Source organism: Aythya ferina (genome assembly GCF_964211825.1).
Source record: "Aythya ferina genome assembly, chromosome: 1".
Lineage (NCBI taxonomy): Eukaryota > Metazoa > Chordata > Aves > Anseriformes > Anatidae > Aythya > Aythya ferina.
In genome coordinates, this window is record NC_140296.1 from 72,397,430 (window position 1) to 72,419,493 (window position 22,064).

The 22,064-nt window shown below is 39.3% G+C and overlaps 1 protein-coding gene across 1 annotated transcript in view; it reads right to left on the bottom strand.

The window, feature by feature from the left end:
- DHRSX (dehydrogenase/reductase X-linked) overlaps nucleotides 1-22,064 on the bottom strand; it is a 173,745-nt gene that overhangs the window by 131,260 nt on the left and 20,421 nt on the right. The window contains 1 exon segment of the mRNA XM_084505905.1: nucleotides 4,575-4,682. Within this exon segment, the coding sequence (XP_084362031.1) occupies nucleotides 4,575-4,682 (108 nt within the window).

The following is a 22,064-nucleotide window of genomic DNA, read 5'->3' on the forward strand; positions in this document are numbered from 1 at the left end:
TGGTTGGATCAGATGTTCTTGGAGGTCTTTTCCAACCTTAATGATTCTATTGTGCCTTGCCTTCATAGCAAGTGGCTTTTCCTTTTACCTTGCTTACTCTTACTTAAGCTGCCCAGGCTTAATTGCACAGGTAATCAGTGTGTGTAGTTACAATAAAATCCAACAAACTTGGTCAATCCTCTGTTGCCATTTTATCGTATCCAGAGAATACCATTGTCCCATGATAGGTATTTTCAAGATATTATGCAAATATTAATCAAACAGGTTTCCCAAGACATATACTTAGGATTTCTGAACTCTCAGCTGCAGTCAGTCCTCTGGGCTATGCATGGGACATATAAGATACTGGAGCGGTATTAACATTAAAAATATTCAAGCATCTCATACATCTGTCTACAGTAAGAAAAGACTATTAAAGTATCCCATATAAAATTTAAGTAATTGAAATTAAATCAAGCTGTCTTTGATAATGAATAATTTTACCATCTTGATAGGGTTTAATTATCCTTCTAAAGTTACTTTGTAGTATTATATCATATGAGAATTGTCTAATATGTAGTGCAGAGAGTCCAGCCTGAAAACTGGAAACTAATGTGAATGAAAGAGATGACAGAAATATCTCCTTCTTGGTTTCTCGTAGGGCTTACAGAGGTCACAAAGAAGTGCTGAGTCTCGCTATGAAGTACATTTATTTATGCCAAAATTTCGTTGCTTAGATAAATCACTTGAATATATACATATATTTATATATATAATGAGACTGTTTCCTTTAGAATGTGAGATTGTCTAAGAAAACTGTGACACTGATATACTCAGACATGGAAGACTGATTACACTGCCCTGAACCTGGTGTTTTATAACAAACAGCACATGTATAACATTGTCAAGATGGAAATCTTTTGATCTTCATTCACCATTTACAGACAAAAATATAAAGATTCTATACTAGACATTGCCACACTTCCCCCCCCCCCCTTTTTTTTTTTATTAATTTTTGGGGGTGGGAAGGAACAAACCAAAACTCTCCTTTTTAAAGTCAGTATTTTAACATGCACTCACCCCCGTGATGAAGGATGGAAAGGATACAAAGAGTTTATGCTTCTAATCAATATAAATTCAGACTCACAAAACTGTGGCCAATACTGTGAATCAGAACTGAACCAAGATGGTCATCATAACAATGACTGGGACACCTTGATTTTTGATGTCCTTATTGTTAAGAGCATATGTATTTGGAATCCCAAACAAAACACCATTTTCGGTATTAGCTCCTGACAAACAGACAACAAAAATGACTTGTCATTTGCCTCATCTGAAGAATAAAATGAAAGCTTATTTATTAGGTAACAAATTGGGTAACAGGGAACACGAACTCCCAGCTTGGTTGACTCCAAAAGCCCACCACTGGCAGTAGATTCCCTTGCCGGGGTCCAAGCTTTTCCTGCAGTAAAAGCCCTGTTCACTGTCAGCAATGCTATCACAGTGTTGCAAAAAGCCACAATGAAACCTAAAAACTAACTTGTAGAAAATTCCTTTCATCATTTCAGCATTCACACTGACCTTTTTCCCATCAAGAGACTGAGGGCAGAGCTAGTAGCATCTGCAGAGAGAGACCATTGGTGGGAGAAAGGAGTCTTGTGCAGCCGTGCTGGGACTGGAAAGTAAGAAGCTGTAAAAGCACTGTGTTACTGCTTGCTGAAAATGCTTTAAGGGAAACCATTGCCTTTTTACACAGTGACTATTCATATTCCGCAAGGTAGAATACTTAACACTTATTTTTTTCACTTGTTCCACTTGTAGATGGGATTTAAAAGTATGTTATTTCAAACATTGACTCCTCTAAAACATGAAATGGAGTCAAAATCACATCCATCACAAGTGGTGAATCATCTTCACATTGGACGTTCGGATTTGACTCATTTGCCCGCTGCAGGGACATCATTCTTTATTGCTAAACATTCCCATTACTTAGTCCCTGCAATGGGAGAAAAGTCTTCAGTGAATGAGCAAAATTGAGCTAAACGTGAGTCTGATCCCCCTTCCAAGCCTAAATTCACCTAAAAATCACACTTTTTTCACATATGTTCACGGCTACATGCAAACATACAGTGAAAACATTCCTACAATAGAAAATTTGAGCACACTTGCTGTCTTAATTGAGGTTTAATGCTTTGCCTGTGTGTCCTGAAGCTGAATGTGCTGATGTACCAAGAGGTATTTTAAGCATGCTCTGGACACTTGGGGTCTACAGTTAACAAGAATGGAAGTTCATTGTATTTAATGTGCTTTTGAGACTGTTTTAATCTTGTAGCTGGAACAAACCCTGTGACTATTCATTCTACTGATAGGGCTTCCTTGCTCTGAAGAATTTCACAGGCAAAGGAGATGTCTCTGACTCACCAGACTCAGTGTTTAGGTCAGAGTTTGGCTGAAATAATTAAATCAGTTGAAATTCTTACTCATCAAATGCTTCCTATAATTAATTTCATTAATTTACATTTCTAGAGATTCATAATGCAAATATTAAGGTTGGTACAAATTAAGAGCGAATGGAAATGTGTGCGTCTGCAAGCACCAGAAGAAACATCAGAGCAAAGAGTTAAAAGAATGTCCTTTTTTGATAATAAAGGACACGTTTCAGGGACACCGCTCCTGTGTTGTATATGTGTAGACTTGCCAGCAGATGACCATGCACTCTGACGCCAGGAAGACAACAACAGTGTTGTGGCATATCACCTCTACCATTACTTTTCCTGCTAGCCCAGACATAGTCTGTATACCCCAAACAAAGGACAGACTAAGAGCTGATGAATCCTGAAGGGCATAAAAGATCTGTCCATAAACTACCTTGTCATTTCCAATCAAGGACCACAAAGCCAGGATAAACGCTCGGTAGCTGACATGCCTAGTCCCACGCTGCACACAAGTGATGCTCACCAGACCACTGCGCACACACATGTTGGGGCTTGTAGGAGTATGGGTGTGAGTAAATGAAATCTATACAAAGGTGATTATGAGTGGGCAAAATCAGTTTATTTAACGATTCTGTAAATAAATATACCCTTCATTTTCCCTAAGATCTCACTTTGAATTTTGTTATATGAAAACTACTAAACATTAAACATTAAATGATGTAAAGTAAGTCCTCAAAGAAGTAGCAATGTTCTACGCTTCCATGACACTATGCAAAGAAAAGAAAACTGGCCTTCTTGTTTTCCAACAGAGTCCATTTCTCCATTCCACCTTTAACATGAAAATATACTTCTTTAGTGAAATATTAATGCTGACATTAGCTACATCTATCATCTAGCTACATATAGCAGCATCTGTTTGCATTTTGCAGATGCTTGGTTTTGACACATCTATTAAAACATGTATGAGTAAGTGGTATTCTGCATTACACCTGTACATTTCCAGGGCAAGTCCATTAGTGTTACTAACTCCACAGCACTGAGAATAATACATGGCTACTGTGTGCTTGTTTGTGTATTTTTTTCAAAAGTTGTGTATACAAAACCTTAGAAAGATCCTGTTCTGTATAAAAGCTAAATAAAAAGTCACCACTAGCTCACTAGTGTGTTACAAAATACTGACCTTCAGTGACCTTGCAGTGTAAAAGTTAAAGAAGAAATGTAGAAATCTAGTTAAGGAAAGAATAATGGAGCAAAATACAGTGTGTCAAGAATATCATTATTCATACCTACATACTGATTTAGTAGACATTTATTTATTTCATTTATTTATGTGTTCTGTAAATTATTATATAAATATCTAGTAGATATATTTAGTAGGAGCACAGAAAGCTTCAGAAAATGGGAACAAAATCTCACTAAATCTGTAGCATAGAGAAGAAATTCTGTGCTCAGGACATTTTTGGAGTTCCAACAGGGTTTAAACTATCCTAACTTCAGATATCTAAATGACTTCTCAATCATAGCCACTTTATAAGCTCCTTATAATCAATGGAGAGAAACAGGAACATCCTATCTCAGACTGACAAGAATGAACCTCTCAAGCTACTTCTTTCCCTGCCTGGAGTACAAGGGTCACGTACAGTGACAAGCTGAGGAGTAGATGTGAAATTTTTACATGTTTGAAGTTATGAATGTTTCCTCTTCTCTATCATACAAAGGAACAGAAATATCTCCCACTACATGCTGGAATGTTCCTTCCAGGCTTTCATCAGTTTTCCTCTTAATGAAAATGTGTACCCTAAAGTTCAAGTTCATACTCAGTTAAGGAAATCAGTCCCAAGATAATAAAATATCTTTGTAATGCACATATTTTAAAGTCTTTTTCATGACATAATTGCTGGCTTTTAACATAAGGTAGCTTAAGTCTTCCAGGTTTTGCACAAAAATAAATAAATAAACCACTTCTCTATAAAGTTTTGCAAAGCAAAACAGAAAGCAAATCTTTATTTGTGATAAAAGCTAGAAAAACTCCTCCCCTCATGAGCTTTCCCCTTACATACTTACAATTGTACTGGAAAGAAAATCTTCCTTAAAAGAAAAAAAAATCTATATTCTGAAACACAAATAAATATATTAATATTAGGAAAATAATGACTGTACCTATTATAACGTGCATGCCAAGTCTTGCCAAATGCTTCGCAGTTTGGTAGCCAATTCCTTTAGTACCTCCAGTCACTATAGCAACCTTTCCATTTTGTGTAGGGAAAGCTATAGGAAGAAAAAGAAATAATGTAAGGTTAGTTCACAGTAGTAACTTGATTAAGAATTTAAGATGCATTTGGAAGAGGCACACACTTAACAGACCACTCTACCCAGGCCAGTAAACAATGTTGAAAGCAAGCTCTGTGTGGGAATAGAAGGTACGGAATATTTGGTGTCATCTACTGCACTGTAATCTTCTAGTACTAGCAGCTCACGAAAGACTGAGGTTGATGATGCAAAAGATAAACATCCAATTCAGACCCGAAAGTTACTCATTTCTATTTGCATGCGTTTTTTTATCCTATAATAATCTACCCTTCAAGATTTTTACCTTAACTTTGTTATGGAGCAGCATGACAGCTGTTACAAGTCAGCTTGGGGATTGTTTATTTCCTGCACGCTGGGAAAAAATTCAATTGGCAGCATAAAATCCTGCAAGCTTCTTGAATGACAAAGGACAGAGTCCTACATTCACTTCACCAGGAGTATGGGGGACACAGTAAGAAGCTCAGCCAAAGAAGACATGTCCAAGCAAGGGTAGAAGCCAGTCTACCTAATTTAATTGCATAATTGAGTACTCTGCTTGTTGAAAATTGCAGGCTCCTGGCCCCCAAAGAAATTAGGAACCAATTTTTGCATTAAAAAACAAATCTGCTTTTCCCATACACCACAGGCCCTCACCACCAAAGCCAACATTTCTGCTGCCCATGGATGGCTGCACAAAGGCTGCACCTTCACAAGTGCTTTTGAACCAACGATAAGACGTGGCCAGCTGGGTAGGGCACGTGCTCCAAATTCATGAGATGAAGATTAACCCCTCCGCCAAGGGTGGGCAAAGACTATGACCCCTGCCTCCCACTGAGCCTTAAAATGAGCCAACAGGCAGTGGAACTCCACAGCCCGTACTGATGCTGAAAATGAGTTGCTTTTGCCCTCATTGTGGAGGGGATGATGTGAAAACTTCACTCAGAGATGTCCTTGTAGGGATGCCTGGGAAGGAGAGCCCTCGAGCCATCTAGGTTGGAAAACACCTTCAAGATGGTGGAACCCAGCCATCAACCTGCCCTACTGGGTCCCGTCACTTCACCATGTTCCTCAGTGCCACAAAGGCAAGTGGATGCATGGGTGCAGATTGCACAACTCAGCCTGGTAGGAAACGTTCGTGCTCTACCGTGAGCGCTCCAGCCAAATGAGAGCAAAGGTTGTCACGCAGGTGGTTTAATTTAACTGTTTGGGGTTGGCATAAATTAGGTCAAATATCAAATATGATTTTTGATGAGTTGGCAAATCTTTCATATGAATCCCGTGTGGTCTTTAGGATACCAAGGTGAGTTTCTGTTTGCTTTTTAAAACAAGCTGCTTGATATTTGTACAGGGGAAACGGCGCTGAATGTTTCCTTTTGCCACAGTGCAGTGTCTGTAGGCAATGTTATAAGTAACAAATGTTAAAACGATGCTGACTTTCATCTATCAAAGGACTTTCTGTTTTGATTTCTAGGTTTTTAGGGGATTGCTTTGTTGTATAACACAGTCTCATATTTCGTATAGTTATGAAACACAGAGTTAGTGCTGATACAAGGTTCTTTCTTCATAGCAACTCCCAGATTTCACTTTTTCTTAAATACACAGTTATTTCCAGTACAATTCAACATGAATTTCTGTTCTGTTCAGGTAACTACTTGATTCTTCCCATCCATGTAGAGTGGGAATTATTTGCAATTATTTGAAAGTTAATTCCTCTTACAGTGATGTTATTGCATTTATGTATCCTAATAAATATAATTTGTGCTAAAAAAACCTTGGCCAAGAGCTTTCAAATGTTTCCAATTAGTTACATAAGCAGCCCTGCAATTTCCACCAAAAATATTTATCACAATAAAGTCTACATAAAATGCCTACACTTTTTTTTCAATAGCTAGGCTTAGAAATTGAAGTTAGACCTGTTATTAAATAATTGTTAAATTTTCCACTCTGTGTAGTCTTTTCCAATTATATTGATCTTAGCTTTTTTTAGAGAATGTTTTGAGAATGTGTTCCTAGTCTGTCTTCAGTCAGTGAAGAGTTTAAAAAAAAAAAAAAAAAAAAAAAAAAAGTTATTGCATTTTTTAAAAATGCAGAAGGAAATAAATAAAGAGGAAGAATTTATTGTGTTGTTTTTTTTTTTTTTTTTCCACTGTAATCCAAGTTTTTGAAAAGCTTCATGCATGACTGGATACATTTGAAATTTGGCAAGGATGTAACTTCCAGTCTTTTTAGCCATTGAGTGAAAATCAGTGCCTGAATAATTTGGGTACCCAAAAAAGGAGAGGAATATGCGTGTATTGTTCAACATGGTTGCCATTTTAGACAACGAGAAAACATGAACACATTCCTTGGAAAAGACGGAGAGGTGAAAGTGGACAGGTCTCTTACCCAGCAACAGGGAAATAGGCAGCAGGTAACCCTGAAACCAATGGCAAGGAAAGAAACTACAAGGAAAAGAGCAAGAATGGCTCCAGAACTGATGGGATTTTGAGAAGGAAAATGGCATGTATTGGAGCAAAGAGGCACCTCTTAATGCACTGTATCAGAGATTCAAATTCTGGGTTCTCCCCAAAAAGTTTCTTCCCCAAAAAGTAACTCTAGCACTTCACTGAGAAGTGAAATATGACCTTCCCACACCAATACTAATGTTTCTTATATCCTGGTTCAGGTCTGTTAGCTCAGAAAGTTCAAGTCACTTTCAAAGCACCTCTTACAAAGCAAACACTCCTTAGTCCAACTGAGTCCACACCAAAAGACCCATTCTACGGCGCTCCCTGAAGGGTTGAATAGGCTTACATTCAGACAAGGAACATTAGCATTGCTTTCATGTTAGAGCAGGAAAGGCCACTGTGGGCATGACAGCAACACGTACAAATTCTGCATGTGTGCATGTGCTTATAAAGAGAATGCCAACTAGAAGGCAAAAAATGTGAGCTAAATAAGTCCACTAAGTATTCTCTTACATTTTAATCAATCAAATCATAAACTATAGTGAAAATTGACCTATGATAGCTGGTAAACCAAGCTACACAACCATAACATTTGCTTCCTTCCCCATAACTCCATTCCTGCTTATCACACTGTTTCACCTATTTGGGTATAAAATCCAAAGCAAAAAGGACAATGAAGTCATTTCCATTTTTGTTTGTTTCACTATAAATGAAAAAAATAAACACTCCAGCAACAAGAAAAGGTATTTCCTCAAAAGAAATTGCTTTTATTTAGGCGTGAGTACCTTCTCCTCCTCTTCCAGCTCCCCATGCTTCCTCTTGCTTCTTCCCCTTTCACCACCTTGCCAACCTGAGATTTGTATTTTACACATTGCATACACATGCTATCATTCATTTTCAGTTACTGCACCATTATACCCATCTAGTGAATAAGAAGCTTTATTTCAGAGCAAAATTAATTCATTTAGAAGAAAATGAGAGAAAGAAAAGGAGAAAAAGAAGTCAGGAATAGGGAAGAGGTGGTAACATGAAGGAGAAGTCAGTAAAGCAATGTGATAGCACGTATTGCTATGACAAAGTGGGGTTTAGCAGAGGACAGTGAAATAAAATGTTTGCTCCTATCCTATCCATGAGGATAAAATGCAAAGAAAATGGCAGTGGTTGGTCCCAATGGCCACTCAAATCAGGTACGTTACCAGCTTGCAAGGCAGATCAAAACAGACGGACAGGCTTTATTGCAGAAATGCATTCAGTGAGATCCTATATCACAGAACACCTGGGGAAGGAGAAATGAGGGCTACAGACATAAATGTAAATGGCCAGTATCTGCTTTATTTACAGTAGGTACAATATACAACTTCCAGAGAACATGGTTTTGAATAGACAGAACACTACAGTGTCTCAGTATATTGGTTGACTTAATCCAAAATGGGAAACACATTGAAAATTGAAACACATCTTCCAGAAAAGCAAACAGAAACAAACAAAACTCACCAACACCACCAACAAAAGAAAACAACAACCCTTCCTAATTCTCAAGTTTAGTTTTTTTATTAATCTTAAACTCATTAATCTGTGGAAAGGGTGTACTGTTTCCAGCAAGACAGATACCTTAATGTACAAAAGACATCTGTGAAGACAATTTGCTGATTTGCTGCTGCTTTTTACAACTCAGAGAGTCAAGGCCAAACCCAGGCTGTACACATAAGTCAACCACAGCTACAATACAAGCCCATCTCCCATCAGTGTGCTCTTTCTACTGGAAGTCGACCATCACATACAGGGTTGTGAAACAACTTTTCATTGTGAAAACACCTTTTCCACAACAAAACATAACAAAAAACTTCCAAAACAGCCCTGGGCACAGCCTGGTTTCCCAGCAGACGCTGTTTTATGTTGCATGCCAGATTGGCCAGAGGTTGGTGAGACCCTGAGGGCAGAAGGCAGTCTGGACCCCTGGCTTTGCACGGCAGGGAGATGCTCTCTGGCACTTCTTGCACCTCATTTAAAACATCCCAGGTCTCCCTCTGCCTCTGCTCCTGGTAAGCAGGTAGATACTAATCTCAATTACAGGGGTGCAGCTCCACTGATTTAACCGTGGGACATGAGAACTGCACAGCCCTAGTGCTAATGAGAAACCTTGACCAAGCACTGGCTGTTAATTTCCCTTTGTGTTCGAAGAAACTAGCCTGCGGTCTTTGAGTTCTTATTTATCAAGCCAAATTCTGACAGAGGCTTCTCCCAGGCTGATGGTCCTGTCTACACCTCAAAGTATTCAGAAGAAATAAGCTTATCTACTTTGCAAGTGGATTAAGTTAAAGCAGAAAAAAAAAAAAAAAAAAAAAAAAAAAAAAAAAAAAAAAGCAGAATTATTCTGTAATAAATATGATACTATCTTAAAATAATAATTGTCCTTTTTAAATATACTTTTCCTTCATCTGAAATAACTTCCATGTACAGACATGTCCTCACACACAGTTGGTATTATGATGAATTTAAGGCAATTCTGTAATTTTAAAAAATACTAACTTTTGAGAGGCTCTTTAAGAGAGTTTGAGGGTTTTCAGGATGTCTCTGCAACTGCTATGACCACAGAGAAAGAAAGCAGAGTGCAGACTTGTACCAGTGACCAGTTCCTGCCAGCAAAGTCTCAACTCCAGGGTAGGAATAGGGGTTAGTTGTCAAGTGGGATGGGGGTTGAAGTAGTCAAACCAAACCAGAGTCATTAAGCTAATTGTCTTCTTTGGAGAAATGTGCTACATAAATACAGACAATGCACATTCCAGAAAAAGAGCTCTCCTCAAAAGTTGATTGCTTTGGTATTCTTTATAACACAGCCTGTTTGAAGAAAAAAAAATGTATTAAAAGTTTATTACAACGTACAAAGCAAATTGCATCAAATGTTTGTTTTTAAGTCCTGTGTCTCAACCTATTAATCCAGCATCTGCTTTTGTGTAATATTATGAGTCATGTGGACATTAACATGTAGTATCTTTACATTAACCTCCTCATTAAAAGCTCTTTTTAAGACATCGAAGGCCAAAGGCAGAATTTAGATTGTCTAAATAGGTCTCCAGTCCTGATCAGGCAAGACAGACGAGCACTGCTGGAGGCATCTGACAAGCTGGTCAGAGGGGCTACCTGAGAGGCACCAAGCCTGCACCTCCCGAACCGTGCACTTGGCACAGGGACCTCAGTCACATTTATGCTGAGGAGACCCTGCAGACAAATCCTAACAGTTAGTTTTTTCCTTCCTCCTATAACCGAATAATTTACATGCAAATACTATCCCTGAAGGTAACTGGCAGAACCACAGATGGAAAAAAAAAAAAAAAAAAAAGGCAAAAGAAAAGAAGCCACAATGAATATTTAGTTTGATGACAGAGTTACAGTACCACATTTGGAGCTGTTCCTTTATAGCAGCACTGAGTGAGACAAGGAGGCCAAACTGTAGTTGTCACTCCTCATCTAACACCACAGGACATGGCACAGTCGAGTTTTTCTAGTTGGCTAAAAAATTCATATAATTCAATTTACTATTGAATTACTGAGGATGCTTTCCTATACCAAAATATTCCAACTCTTTTCACCCAATTTACACTGTGGCAGTGCTAAGATTATAGCCAGTAATGTCTTTTTCAAAGCAGATGTAAAAAAAAAAATTAAAAAATCATTTTATGCTGAAAGAAGCAATAGGTAGACAGATGACTGGGGAATCTACACAGCTTCCAGCAACAGGCATTTGTTGGAGCCTTATAGGAACACGTCCATAAAAGTCTGTCTTGGCAGAAATCAAGGACACAGGGTCCAGACTCAAAAAGTCACACCAGAACTTAGAAAAGGTACATAAGACAGAAGACAATTCTGGGTACTCAAGTCTTAAGGAATAAACCAGCCTATATATATATATATGTGTGTGTGTGTGTGTGTACTTTTTTTTTTTTTTTTTTTTTTTTTTTTTTTTTTTGGTATGACACAAGCTCTCACCATTTGGGAAGCTCTAAGTCTGAAGCTTGTGCAGACGATCTTTCAAATGCAAATGGGCCTCCTGGATTTGCACACCAAAATCTTTTCTGCCTCTGCTGCTTCCTATCACTTTCCTAAGGAACATCAGCATGCTATCAAGACTGAAGGCTTTTAAGGCTGGAAACCAGGTAGGTGGCAACCAGCCCGACTAGTCCTTCTGTAAAGTGGCATCCTGCTGGTTTCAGCAATTCCCAGTCATCTGGCTTTCCGCTCATGAAGAACTGTCATGCGCACATGCAGACCCACTTGCACATGACCATCATTTGGACACGTTGTATAAGTGTGACCAGTTTGCCCAGGATGAGCATCTGTCTCCGTGCACAACTGAAAATTTGTACCTCCAAGTCTTTGTCTTGCTTTGCTTTCACAGGAGAAGTGAAAGTCAGGAGTCACAAAGAAACAGAGGAACTGGAGACAGGCCGGTACTGCCTTTACTGATGGGAAGGGAAAGGTGTTGAAGAACCAGAACAGCCGGAGAAACCAAACCATGGAAATGTGTCCCTTGCCCTACAGAGGCATCGTATCTCAAGGTGCTATTAATGGAACAACAGCAGCCTGATAGCTGTAAGAACTTCAGCACACAGGGGAAGACCTAATTTCAGAAGCCTCCCACACACCGACCGATAGGGAATACAGGCTGTGAACAAGCACTCAACAAAACCACAGCAAAAACCCTGGGTCCGTAAGACAAGGTTTCTTGTTTAACCATTTCACAAGGTGCACAGGGATTGCAAGGCACTGAGCGCCAACGAACCTGGCCACAAGTAACAAGTCATGTGTACCAATGCTGGAAATTCATAAAAGCTCCATCCCCCACGTTTCAGCCTGGGATATCCTAAGGGGGAAGGCCCATGCAGGCCATGCACTGTGAGGCTGACATTCCCACAGCACAGCAGAGGCCCCGGACGTGAGCAGTATTGTCAGTCACTGTGCCAGCAGCAGCAATTCTCCTGGGCTGCCTGGACTGGGAATGCCATCGGCCAAGCCAACAGCTACCGTGGCAGCCTGGACCAGCAGCTGAAATGCAACAAGGCAGTAAATGGCAAAAAAAAAACAGGAGAGTGGGAGCTACAGCAGCTATACCAGCATGCTCGTCCTGCTAAGGAGCTGATGTGTGCCCTCATCTCTTCCCGACCTCATCAGTACAGGAACAATCAATATTTCTTCAGATTTAGCAGCAAAAATCAGCTGAGCCAAACTAATGCAATTATTTAAATTGCCAATTAAAACAAACAAAAAAGCAAATTTAAGCCTGCTGTAAGGCTACAGCATTTGTTCAGCTTTTCGACAAACATGCCAGTTTGCTTATAGGGACAAAGCGATAACATTTGCAAGGAAGATGACAAGCCCTTCATAGAAGCCAGAGAAAGAAGTTTCCAAAACCTATTTCAGAACCTGTCCCTGGACATCTGATTTATTCAACACAAGGGAAAGCTGTACTACAGAGGATTAATAAGCAGAGTAGCTTCTCCTCCCTCCCATTCTATCTATCATGAATGCATTGGAAAGCTCTGTGAGGTATTGCATAGGCAACATGTTATTAGAGCTCACTGTCACAACAGCGTACCAAAACTGTCCACAGTAAGGCCGAACTGTGCTAAAAGAAATCCCCATATTAGGAAAGATGCAAAATAAAATGGAGCGGTAGTAAGAAGAGAGTTACAACACCACCATCACAGGACAGAAAGATGGATCTTTTAGTAAAGACAAATAATGCTATCCAAAATAAAGCAGCTCTTCAGAGCAACAGCTCTTGGCATTCAGAAACCCAAGTCCTGTGATAACAGATCTCTCCAGCAACACTGGGGGGTGGAGGGGTGGGGGATGGGGGTGGAATGCAGCACCAAAAAAGTCATTTGCATGACACACCTATCTGCATTTCTTCCAGTGATTCCTGGAAAGATGGGATGAATGCAGGAACAGGGAGAAGTGTGTGCATAAGGTAGGGTCGGGGAAGGAGAAGGGATTATCAACCTCTCAAAGGCATGGGCTTTTTTGTTGCGAAGAGGTCATTTCCAAGTGCTTCAACACCCTCTTTTCTCCTTTCCCCCAAGTATTTAATTGGAAGAGACACAGCTCTAAGAAATTTTGTGTACCTGAATCATAAATTTCTCTAGAGTGGTATTGCCCAAAAGGCAAAAAAAAAGCCCAGCAAAGTGACCTGCACAGACAGCTTGGCCAAATGCTATTTACGGATTCATATCAACCAAGGCTTGGTGGTGGAAAGATGGTGCAAGTCAAGGCACCGTAACCATCGACTGGAAAACTACTGCCAAAATCAAGAGAAAAAATATTTCCTCTGCCCTTGCACACGTATTTTCAGTGCTCTGTTTTCTAGAGCACATGCCTGGAGTGTTGGCCAGTGGGAAAGCTTTGCCTGGTGAGGAGAGCAGAGGGAAGCTGCATTTGTACACATCTTTGTGCTGGAGTCCGAGTGCTCTTGGTTTACTTGTCAAATAGGATCCTCAGTAATATTGATCCCAGTCTTCTGGAAACTGCTAGACTTGCCAGAAGGGCTGCACAGAGAAACAGATAATTGCAGTTTTCAAAAACAATATATATGGTAATTCTCAGTACTAATTTGAGTTGTCTTCATTCTGACTGTGAAAAACCTTTTCCTCCAATAAACTGTGTCTGTGTAGACCTTCTGTGGTCAGCTTCATCTATCACACCAAGAATCCTGAATGTTGCACCCTCAAGAAGGAGGTTGAGAATGGAGAAAACCAAAGCCGATGGTTAATTTGGGAAGTTTTTTTGCCATTTCTGAACTGGGTTTCTCTGAGACAAAGGGATACAAAGCAGCATTGAAATTTATTTTGATGAGGCATATATCTGATCTTTTTACAATACAAGTTCAGGCTGATTTTGACAGAGAGTTACTAGGAAATTTGATCCCAACCAATATGGAGCTACCCTAAGGTAAAAGAAAGCAGAAAGAGAAGGGAGGGTGCAGGTTCTGAGTCCTAGATCTCACTCCTGGCCACGTTTGCCATGCTAGGGCACTTTGTTCCTTTAGCCAAAACTCATCTCAAGATAACAGATTTGAATCTGATTTTTCCAAGTGCCAAACAGATAGATTGAACACACCATTATACAAATCAGACAGTTGGGAAATAACACAGTGTGCTATTAAAATCTGCTAAAAATTAATCAGGAATCCAGGTTTGCCCACAGACTGCTCTGGGAGAAAAATTCCCAACTGCATGAGTGCATGCAGTTGTAGGAACTGGAGAGCACTAGATCCCTGGGAGGGGCAGAGGAAGAGGCTAAGAAGAGAAAGAGAAAGAAAAGGCAGAAATGTTGCCTTAGATCTACAAGTATAAATTATGTTTGTAAAGTTACAACTCTGCAAGTCCCATGCATCAAGCAAGACCCATCAACAGCAAGCAACATCTGCCATTGCACGCTACTCCTTATCTTAAACATATTTGCTATTCCAGGCTTGAGCCAGTTTTTGCTGGAGAAACACTGGTCTCAAGTAACAAGAATATTTCAGATAAAGGCTGATACATGTTGACAAACTTGTGCAAGAATACTTGGCACACAAACACTCACTTGCAATACACCGCACATGGCATATTTTCCTGAACTATGCAATCACTTTGTCTTGGGGACAGATGCCAACTGGGGACTAGGATGAGGCCACAAAACTCTTTCACTTGGGAGAAAATGGAGGACAACAAGTACAGGGTCATTGCAATAATGTGAGGAAACCCTGATAATTATTTAGAGACACTGGATAGCCACACCCTGCATGTTAAACATCAATGGAATTGTTAAAAATACCAACGAAGGGAACTCAATACTAAATACCAAAAGAAAGTAAACATTCCCTACATATGCATATATTTAAAGAAACCATTTACCCATATCATTTCTTACATGGGAAAATACTATCACAAGAATAGAAAAAGACAGATTTCCATTTGCCATGTATTCTCTGCCCTGCTTATCTTTCATTCCTTTTATATATTTACCTATTAAATCTTACTCTTTGGCTTTCTTCTCTTTCTCTCCAGTCACACTAGAGATAGGGAAGTTATATACAGGTGTATCTTTAATTTAAGAAAAAGCATCTGGTTATCTTTTGAACAGATTTACTGATACTTACTCCCATACTCCCTCCCTCTGGGCAAATGTAACTGTGCAATACCTTAGGCAATGTCACTTTATGTAAAACTTCCCAATGCTCTTTAAGTCATGTCATCTTGTAATCATGTTTTTTTTTTCCTGTTGTGAAATAAGAGATGAAAAAGAAGAGCTCATCCCAGAAGATTAAAATACGGATAATGGAAATAGTTCTGCATAGTCTAGTACCTGTAAAATGAATTTTCCCATCCTGCAAAAGTTACAGGCAGTAGAAGAATTTTTCATTCTGTATCAGGAACCAAAGATTCTCCAGGCTTCAAGCTGTTACAAACAACTAATGTAGCTCTATCTCAGAACTGTTTACATCCCTTAGGAGGTAAGAAACAGCTTCAAGTTCTTGCTCTCAGTCGGGCCTGACTGCCTCATCAGTTATACCCTGAGCATAAAAAAGCCTTCCCCATATAACTCCCATTTCCAGTTTCACCAAACATTTGGCATTTAAAGAGACTTTGCTCCCTTCCCCACCCTCTAGAAGTTACCAATAGTTGTAGTATTCCTCCTTATCATGCTCAGAAAGCTGCCGGTCAGTTTGTAAGAAGCAAAATAGATATAAAATAAATAGAAAATAAGACAAAATGTAAATAATGTCAGAAAATGCTTTCTCTCAGAAAGTTCATAACTCAGCTATCAAAAAAATAAATAAATAAATAAATAAATAAATAAATGCTGTTGTTGTCTGCATGAAATATGCCACAAAAATTCTGAAAGTTCTAACATTTCATGTCTACCTGTGAAAAATTAGCATTTAGGTTATAGTTTTGTCCAAAAACCCAGGATGACAACAGTGACTTTGCTCTTTGAAGATCCTTTTTATTTTTCTATCATTTCAAGTGTCTATTACTCCATTATAAATGAAGTGTCACTATTAATGCTGGACTGATTGTTTCAAAAGAAAGAATCCTCAAGAAGAAGAAGCAAACAAACAAATGAAAAAACACACAAATAGACAATAATCAGATGCTAATCTTGATTTAATACCAGATCATGCATAAATCAACCCAGGCAGCCAAACCCCCACAACCTTCGTGGAAGAAAGGTTCTGTAATAATCCTTGAAGTCTGGAGAATATTTACTACCCAAATGCAGAAAATCAAACATTTGTCAACACTTTCACATATAGAAGCTGAAGCAAAGAGTGATCAATTTACTTGCTTATGGTCAAAGGAAATCCACACCAAAAGTAAAATATAGCTATCTGCTTTTTAGCGTCTTACTACAGGAGTTAAAAAGTCAAAAGAAAACAATTCATACTTTGCACTATGATGATTTTTCAAAAGACCAGTATTTTATTTATAGTTTGCAAGACAGTGCTATTGTACTCCTAGATATCACAGGATATTGTATCACAAATCCCAATATCTTTGTTATAGCTTCGGTTTTTACTGCCTATAAATTCTAACAGCTCTTACTCTGAGCAAATACTATTAAAAGATTAAATTAGTTATTCCATCATTTTGTGCTCAGAGCACAGATGGGAAGATGCAACTGGGCAACTGATACATCAGAAAACTTGATTCTTTAAATATTTCCTTACTACATTGCATTCTAAAAAAGGAAAAGAAAAAAAAAAAAAGTTGGCAAGATCATTAAGAGTAGTTTAAACTGCACCTTCTCTCTTCCCAGAGACAGGGAACATAATTTCCATATTCCAATCAAGCTTAAGAGCATACAGCTGAAGGTCACATTCAGATCTGCCTCTTCCAATAGGCAAAATGTTCTGCTGCCACTTCAACCATCCCCTTCACTTCCCATGGCTTTAGAGTGATGGTATTTCCATAAAACATAAATAAGTAAGCAGAAGTCATGAGTTGGTATACAGGACTTGAAAGGTAATTGAAAGTTTTTGGAGTACTTCACTTCAGAAAGCCGTGCAATCACTTCTGAATTGAAGTGCTTGTTATCATACACAAAGCTTCAGTAATTAGAATCAGGAAGAGAGGTACAAAGTGATTAAAGAATATTGGGAAAAATGTAGTTAACAGGAAGCACAGGACATGAACCAATTGGTATTTAAAGCTACCCTGAGGTACCCTCAATTAATTAAAATACAAGATGTTAAAAAGCACATTTCCATATTATTAAAATCTTCAGAAGTGACTAACAATCAGGAGCCATTGCAACACCAACATTAATGCAAGATGATGCTCAGATGCTAGTAGGTTAATGAAAAAAAAAAATGAAAAATAGCCTTGACATCCCTTCCTCTACCTCTCAGACATACTTTTTTTTTTTTTTTTTTTTTTTTTTTTTTTTTTTTTTCCCATGCTCTTTTAACCAACTCCTGGATAATGTATTTGTTCCTTTGGCCAGCCCACACCCAGTGAGGAGTTCCAGCAGTGGTGAAGGCTGTCCTCAGAACATCACCCATTTGGACATCCCCTCGGCCCTCCACATACACACCCAAAAGGGTGGCCCTGAGGACAGCAGGGCTCCTGGCCATGGCTGTGTGTTGCTCAGCCATCCCAGGGCCACCACCTTGCCTCCAGAAGCACTAGTCAGTGATGGAAGAGATACCTTTGCATGTTTTGTTTTGTTTTTTTAAAAGAGAACTGTTCTTTTAGATGGGAGTTTAATCGAAGCCCTCTGAACCTCTGGACGGGGCAGTTTTCTTTACACAAAACTGCTTTAAAAGCAGTTCTAGCTTTGAATGAGAAGGTACAAGTGACATGCATATTTTTTGTCTTCAAGACAACTGTAGCACTCATTTTCCAAAGATAGGATTTTACTCATTTTTCTCTTCTTTGATAACATGAGCAGGTCAGGAGTTTCAAATGGAATACAGAAGTCCAAAGACAGAAAAGTCTCACCTCTACTATGTATAACTGTCTAATTCTCTCACAATAGTCTTTTTCTAGGGAACAAGTCATTTCCTTTCAGACTCTTGTCCTCTTTCTTGACACACACTGAAGCGACCTCATGCTCGTGCATTTTCTTTCAATTTCCTTCCTATTCTTCATGAAATACGTACCAAAGTTTTCACAAGGAAGGTACCCACCTTGCAGTAGAGAGAGATAGTTGTTGTGAAAGATTTCATAAGAAATTAGACATTTTTATTCCTCCATGAAAAACTTATTTTCAAATGAAATTTTTATAGGCCATTAATCTAATGCAGATCTACGGGACTCAGGGAATTAGTTAACTTCAAAAAGCAGCTACGGTGTATGCTCTATAATTGCTCTTCATCAAAATTGTCAAAGATTTTTAATACACTGAGTTACCACACAGATTAAAAGCTCTTGAAGTATGCCTCAGTATAAGAACCCATCATTCTATAGTATCATTACCTGCTATTAATTTTGCAATTAGAGAGTATCACATGCTGCTCCAAAGAAATGCAACCGTTCACAAAATGAGTCCCATTATTGATAATGCTGCGGGAGCATGACACAACATCCTATTTTTAACCCTCCACTTAATTACCTCCTATAAATAGCTTTCCCAAATTTTAAGGGAAAACTGCATTTCTTACAGAGATACGTGACCTTGTGGACAAAAACCTCCCAGCCCCTGTTTCCAGGACCCTACAAGCTGCCTAGCCCGGCTGTCATCTAGCTCTAGACGTACCCCGATCTTTCCATTTCACTCGAGGCATGGATCCACCCCAAACCAAACGGCCCTGCAATCACTTGCTTTGTGTTAAATATTCTGGGTGTGATGCAGCCTTCCAGGGAGAGATTCCTTTTTCTTTTTCGTTTTATGAGGAAATGATACTTTGCTTATTCTGACAGGTCTCACAGCCCCTTCATCAAGCATGGCTGACAGCTGGCTGATCCAACGGAGCTACCTCTCAAAGGACAGATGAGCTGCAGCCGCTGTCTGCAGCACTCGTGCTACCATCACATGAAAGAGCAAAAAGGTACACCTGCATCTAACTTCTGTTTGATGCTCAATAATTAAACTCATTTGAATAAGGTTTTTTTTTTTTTTTTTTTTTTTTTTTTTTTTTTTTAAACATAAAGCAATTTAAGACTTTAAACGTCAGGAAAAAAAAATATCTGGAAGAACAAAAGACTAGGAGCTTGCACTGGCTTGTTCAGCAGCTCTCTGCTGTTTCCAATATTTCTCTCTCTAGGGCTTTTTCCACGAACAGAGGATGCCTGCATTTCAAACACAGGCCTGACGCTGAGCAGGAGTGCTCGTGTCCCCAGACACAGCGGTGGCTTGAGATGCCAGCCTTACGTCCCCCATCATAGCAGGCGGCCTGTGGCCACTCAGCTTTCCAGAGGGGCTTCTCTGCAGTCACACAGGGGGTGAAAGGCATGCAGCCATCTGCCGTGAGAGCAAAGCGAGGCCCTCCCTCCTCTGCGAGCTGGAGCAGCAGCAACCACGACCCTTCCACAAGCATATCTTTTGATATTTTCCATGCAGGAAACGGGGCAGCGCTGAGTGTTACCACAGCTTTGTTCTGGCCAGTGCCACTGGCACCCACAGGCCTGCCACAGCTCTGGCTAATGTGCCTGCCTCCTGTAGCACTTAATGGCCACCTGTGCTCTGGGCACTGCTACTGGTATTCCTGTTTTTGCCTGGGGAGACAAAGAAACAGTGTTTTACTGACAGGCTGATCTTCTGCAAGGGCTGCCCTGCTAATACACGGGGTACCTGCACCAGGGGTTCTTTGTCAGGCACGGTAGCACCCAGGGGTCAACCCTGTGCAAAGCAGAGCAGGACCCATGCAGGTTCAGCCCAGGAAAGATCTGCATTTGGATAAGGCCAAATTTGTTACAACTAAACAGAGCTAGACATTATCACGGGTAATATGAAGAGGATATGCAGAAAAATTCTCCAGCCACACCATCTACCCTCCTTTGACGGCAATGATGCTTCTCCAGAGGGTAAGGGCCCTTCTCCAGCCTCACCAGGAGCAGACGGGGAGCTCTCAGTGTCTCCCCCACCACAGCATCCAGAGGAAGACACTCCAGCCTGACATCAACACGGACCCTAATTCATTTGCAAGCAGCAGATTACTTCTGCAGATAAACTGCAGACAGCCATTTATCACTGTATCAGAATTACATGTATATATGTGTGTGTACATATATATACATACATATGTATACAAAAATATATACACTTTTTTTTTTTTTTAAAAAAAAAAAAAAAAAGAAGAAAAAGACAAAATTGGATTAGAATATTGGAAAAAAAATCATGCTTTTCAATTGTATGTCACTGGAATATTTTGTGACTGGTTTCAATTAGCAAATGGAGGTGGAAGAGATGGATATATATTACACTTAACAGTAAAAATCCCAATATAAATCATTAAATTAGTGCATAGACGAGTAAGAATGTATGTCACTGTAGGATAATTCTAACGGGCACGCTCAAGCTAAAATCCATGCTAAAATGTTGCCCGCCTATTTCTTTGTTTTACGCTCACTTGTCTGTATCTGAAAATATTCCTTTTCTCCCTCCCTGCAGTGCTGGACGACTTCATATAATGAAAAAAAAAATATATATATATAAATGTATATAAGAAAAAAAAAAAAGACTAGCTGACAAAAAGAGACCATGAAAAAAATACAGAAGGAATAAAATTATGTGTCTAAAAATGGGTACAAAGAACTCCATAGCTGCTACAAGATGCTCATGTTATGTTACCGATGACAGTATACACAACTTCTGAGTTGGGTTATTTGCTCTTTAAATATCTGTGTCATATAATTAGGAAGTACAACATCATCGAGATAACACAGATTTTGCATTTCTTGACCTTTTTCCTGATAAATTTAAGCAGACTATTTAATGTTAAAATCACATGCCGTGTAATGCAGTGAATCCAGTTATGAATGCACAAGTAAGACTGGCACATAGGTGCTGATATTAATTAGCATGAAAGTACTCTAACAGGCAGAAGATTAGATGACATCTGTATTCACACTGGATGACTTTATTCATCAACAATATGTTACTTTGGAAAAATACATCCAAAAAGCACTTGTATATCTGCTGTGAGATCTATTTCATAGCACACTAGTGTTCAATTTTCAGTTCTTCGAGTCATATCCAGTTACCAAAAATCTATGGTTTACTGCTCTGAAGGCATTCAAACTGTGATATGTTCACTAAAAAAATTACAAACTCATCTCTTCACTCTGTCAGTCCTGGCTTACAAAAAGTGTAGTGCCAGTAATGTTATATTTATACTCAGAAAGTCACTTTCATTCTGTGTAATATATAGATCATTACATCCCTTATAAGCCATTTGCAATAATACCACTGAACTTTTTTTCGAAAAACAGGTTTTGACTCCAACTGATTAATAATTTCCTTAGCCAGGACCAGTTGACGTGATTGTTAAAATACTGTTATATGGAGCTATCTGGTTTTGTTTTAAAAATAATCTGTTTAGGGCAGAGAGCATTTGGCTTTCTAAAGTACTCAGTGTACAAGCCCTAATATCCACTGCTTCGGTACAAATTCCCAGTGTGAAGCATACATCACCTTTTGCTGCAGCACACCACGCCTGGGCAGCTGTAGGTGGCAATCAAACCACTGCCTGGAGCACATTTAGAAACACCATAGTAGATTAAAAACTTAATCCCGAACTCATTGAACACTCATAAGGCTCATTAACTTCAATCCCTGGTTGTTGCGAGTGAGAAACACAGGCTGGAGATCCGAGGTCAGGAGGTGACCGAGTTTTGTTTTAATCTGGTGGGACTTAGCTGTATCACACCCTCAAAGCTAACACGCCCTCGCTGAAGAGAACTCAGTGCAGACATGATAGGAGGTGAACTAT